The sequence below is a fragment of the Diaphorina citri genome, unplaced genomic scaffold, assembly GCF_000475195.1.
Source record: "Diaphorina citri unplaced genomic scaffold, Diaci psyllid genome assembly version 1.1 scaffold7009, whole genome shotgun sequence".
Classification (NCBI taxonomy): domain Eukaryota; kingdom Metazoa; phylum Arthropoda; class Insecta; order Hemiptera; family Psyllidae; genus Diaphorina; species Diaphorina citri.
The window spans coordinates 1-3,743 of NW_007384385.1; the positions used below are offsets into that span (position 1 = coordinate 1).

At 37.8% G+C, this 3,743-nt stretch overlaps 1 protein-coding gene across 1 annotated transcript; it reads right to left on the bottom strand.

Moving 5' to 3' along the window:
* Nucleotides 1-1,481: 1,481 nt before the first annotated feature.
* LOC103522132 lies at nt 1,482-3,377 on the bottom strand. Its single transcript, XM_008487236.3, has 3 exons — nt 3,324-3,377; nt 2,473-2,619; nt 1,482-1,812 (listed from the first exon to the last, which is right to left on the bottom strand). The coding sequence occupies exons 1-3, from the start codon at nt 3,375-3,377 to the stop codon at nt 1,588-1,590; spliced, it is 426 nt and encodes a 141-aa protein (XP_008485458.1). The 3' UTR covers nt 1,482-1,587.
* Between the last annotated feature and the right edge of the window lie 366 nt (nt 3,378-3,743).

Here is a 3,743-nt window from a genome sequence, read left to right on the forward strand (position 1 = left end):
CAGATCTCATTGTGTTTTTAATGTTGTTTCAATAAATAAATACATCTATCTACCTATATATTGATAATTAAAATTTAGTATAAAATTTCTACTACTCCCAGAACAATCTCTAATTAGATGGATATCAGTAGGTCTTGAAATATTTCTTTGTAAACGTAAAATTTAAGTGAAACCTGATCTGACCTGAATTGCTGAAAGGGGAAAACGTAATCACCATTAATTAAGATAAGCTGTATTTTTGACCGAACGATAGTGAGTTCTATGTTTTAACTCGACCATTTTGCATTTGGTTTAGATGTTTGTTTGTTTGGATGTTCCGCTATAACTCCCGATTGCCTGGTCTGATTTTGATGAAATTTGGTACACATCTTCATTGAATCAAGACACGTCGAAATTTGGGGTCCCAGAAGTGAAATGGGCCTGAACTGAGGGGAATTTTGTGTTCTGCAGGTTTCAGAGTCCAATAGGTGACTTATTCATAATAAAGTCATAAACCATTGTATTCTTTCTTTCTTTCTTGTAAGACCCCAATTCTTGCGAAATCTATACCTATGGTTTTTTAAAAAAAGGTCAACCATTCTTAATCTTTTGAGAGATTGTAAATAAAACCTGTTCTCTGTCCTTTTTTATTACGTAAGACGTAGGTATCCCTTCTGTTCTAATTGAATACATGTGAATAAGCATTCAATCGTACCTTCTTCTCAGCTTGGGCAAAAGAATCTGAGTGAGGTCTACAGTTCACAGAACTACTAGTATTATGTGACTTTTTTTTCATACGAAATTTGTCTTTGGACTAGTTTGGACAGTGGCCCCCTACCACACTCGCTACCATGCAGTCCAAAGACAAATTTCGTATGACTGAAAAAAAAAGTCTCATAATAAAATACAGCTATAGTTTCTGATTGCTTACCGGTTCAATGTCCATATAAATTCCATGATCCTGTTTATTCGGATTCAATCCTCTGACACGACTCAGATATTTTTCACTTCGGTCTAAAGTTCACAGAACTACTAGATAATTGACCGAACAACTAATAAATATCTAATAAATGGAAACTTCATAAATAAATTAATAGATAAATATTGATTTAATAAAATATTACAGGATATTTATTTATTCTCAACAATATTTACCTATTGTCACTCGCTTGACAAGGTCACCAGTCGCTAGTCAGCTTCGCGTTATGTTAGTTATGTAGGGTATCAACTTCATGGTATCCGATCTTCATGATGCCAGCTTCACAATCGCTCTTCTGATTCATGACGAACAACTTTTGAAACTTTCCCACATTGATCATTTTCAGTTTGGTCGGTTTGCGGAAGGCATCATCACCGAACCAAGTCTCCATATCAATCGTACCTTCTTCTCAGCTTGGGCAAAAGAATCTGAGTGAGGTTTAAAGTTCACAGAACTACTAGATAATTGACCGAACAACTAATAAATAACTAATAAATGGAAACTTCATAAATAAATTAATAGATAAATATTGATTTAATAAAATATTACAGGACATTTATTTATTCTCAACAATAATTATTGTCACTCGCTTGACAAGGTCACCAGTCGCTAGCCAGCTTCGCGTTATGTTAGTTATGTATGGTATCAACTTCATGGTGTCCGATCTTCATGATGCCAGCTTCACAATCGCTCTTCATCTGACTCATGAAGAACAACTTTTGAAACTTTCCCACATTGATCATTTTCAGTTTGGTCGGTTTGCGGAAGGCATCATCACCGAACCAAGTCTCCATCAGCTTCCGCGCGTCATTTTCTGACTTCTCGCAAGGCACGCTTTCGTCCAAGTAGCGGAGCTGAAACAGAAGGTTGTCGCAGAGTTGTTCTGAAGATGATATCAGGAGATGGCAAAACGTGTCAACTCATATATGGTCTTAGAGCTACATGTTGCATTGGAAGTCCTGAAACATGGTTCACTGAAGCATGCTTCAGGTTGCTTTATTGTAATTGAGTCATTCCATCCTTGCGAACTTGCAAGCTTTAAGTTGCCGAAACAAAACACTGATAGAAACGTCAAAAAACGACAATACAAACAAAATTGCTGCTCCAAAAATTACAAAATGACGATCAACAGTTCCAAACAAAAATCAAAAGACACCCAAAACTCTGCTCCTGTTGATGACGGTACCGAAAAGGCATCCTCACCAAAAATAAAGTTTTCCATGTAACCTACATAATATATGTCTTCTTCTTTTTCGACTTTTCCCGTGTCTATACACGGGGTCGGCATTTTTCGTCAGCCTCTCAATCAGCCCTAACTAGGGTGATTGCTTTGGGCTGACTTTTGGTTTTGGCTACAAATTTTCAGAGTGGACGCCCTTCGCACTTAACCTTTGCTATATCTATTGTATCATTTGTAGTTTTTGTAGCTATATTGTTTCCATGTAAATATAAAATTACAATTACCCTAGTCAAGTGAAGACAAAAGTATTCTAATTCATTCTCCAGTTACTTACATAGTTGACAACTCCTTTCTCATCATTGTCCTCGTAGATCAGGTAGGATGCTATATCATTCCAAAATCTGTCATGAAACACACATAGACATGCATCGCGGTATTCCTTACTCGCTGATAGTCGAGGGAAGCATTTTCCATCGGGTTTCTGAAGAAAAAAAAAAAAAAATAAGTAACATGGTACCTACATAGTTTTTCTTGTCTGGCTGGGGGACGTAAAACAGGGAGTAGATTAGCTTAGTCTGGCTGGGGCACTTTAATCAGAGAGTATATCAGCCTGAATTTCCCTTGCAAGAAATAGCAAAGGTTGAATGCGAAGGGCCTCCACTCTTAAAATTTGTAGCCAAAACCAAATGTCAGCCCAAAGCAATCACCCTAGTTAGGGCTGATTGAGAGGCTGCAAAGAAATAGCAAAGGTTGAGTGCGAAGGGCCTCCACTCTTAAAATTTGTAGCCAAAACCAAATGTCAGCCCAAAGCAATCACCCTAGTTAGGGCTGATTGAGAGGCTGACGAAAAACGCCGACCCCGTCTAAACACGGAAAAAGGTGAATATCACCTATGCACATATGCTTATAAACTCGTTATTAATTTATGATGTCTTTTGTCTGTTTTGTTGTGTTCAACAGCCGGTCTTGACAATAAGGTCGGAGTGTCTGCCACCACAATCTCACCTTCAATCACACAAGATGATTTCCAGGACCTGACGTCTGAGTTGGACCACCAAACTGGATTAGACAATCAAATTGGTACCAACTGCGAGGAGCACCAAAAAATTGATCTCCCAGGATTGGACCCTCTGTTAGAAATGGACCTTCCAGGATTGAATCCTTCGTTCTTTGAGACCATTTTACATTTTGAATCTGAATCTGCCATGGGTTTAGTCGGACAGTTTCATTGAGAGACATTTTGTCACTAGCGCACTAGGAAATTGAGTCAACTTCACCGAAAGATACTCAAAATCCAACTTAAGTTCTTCATCTGGAGGAAAAAGTCACATTTTCGACGAAAAAAATGTCAATAAATCCATAGACGCTAATCAGTTATGCTGGAGGTTTATTACGTAAGATGTAGGTATCCCTTCTGTTCTAATTCAATACATGTGAATAAGCATTCAATCGTACCTTCTTCTCAGCTTGGGCAAAAGAACGTAGGTATCCCTTCTGTTCTAATTCAATACTTGTGAATAAGCATTCAATCGTACCTTCTTCTCAGCTTGGGCAAAAGAATCTGAGTGAGGTCTAAAGTTCACAGAACTACTAGTTAATTGACCG

Excerpts from the sequence above, each read along its gene's own strand:
- LOC103522132 (XM_008487236.3), bottom strand. The coding sequence starts at position 3,377 with ATGTCTCTCAATGAAACTGTCCGACTAAACCCATGGCAGATTCAGATT. Across the intron at positions 2,620-3,323 it reads GGCAGATTCAGATTCAAAAT|AAACCCGATGGAAAATGCTT; the intron begins GTAAAATGGTCT and ends TTTTTTCTTCAG. Across the intron at positions 1,813-2,472 it reads AGAAAGGAGTTGTCAACTAT|CTCCGCTACTTGGACGAAAG; the intron begins GTAAGTAACTGG and ends CTTCTGTTTCAG.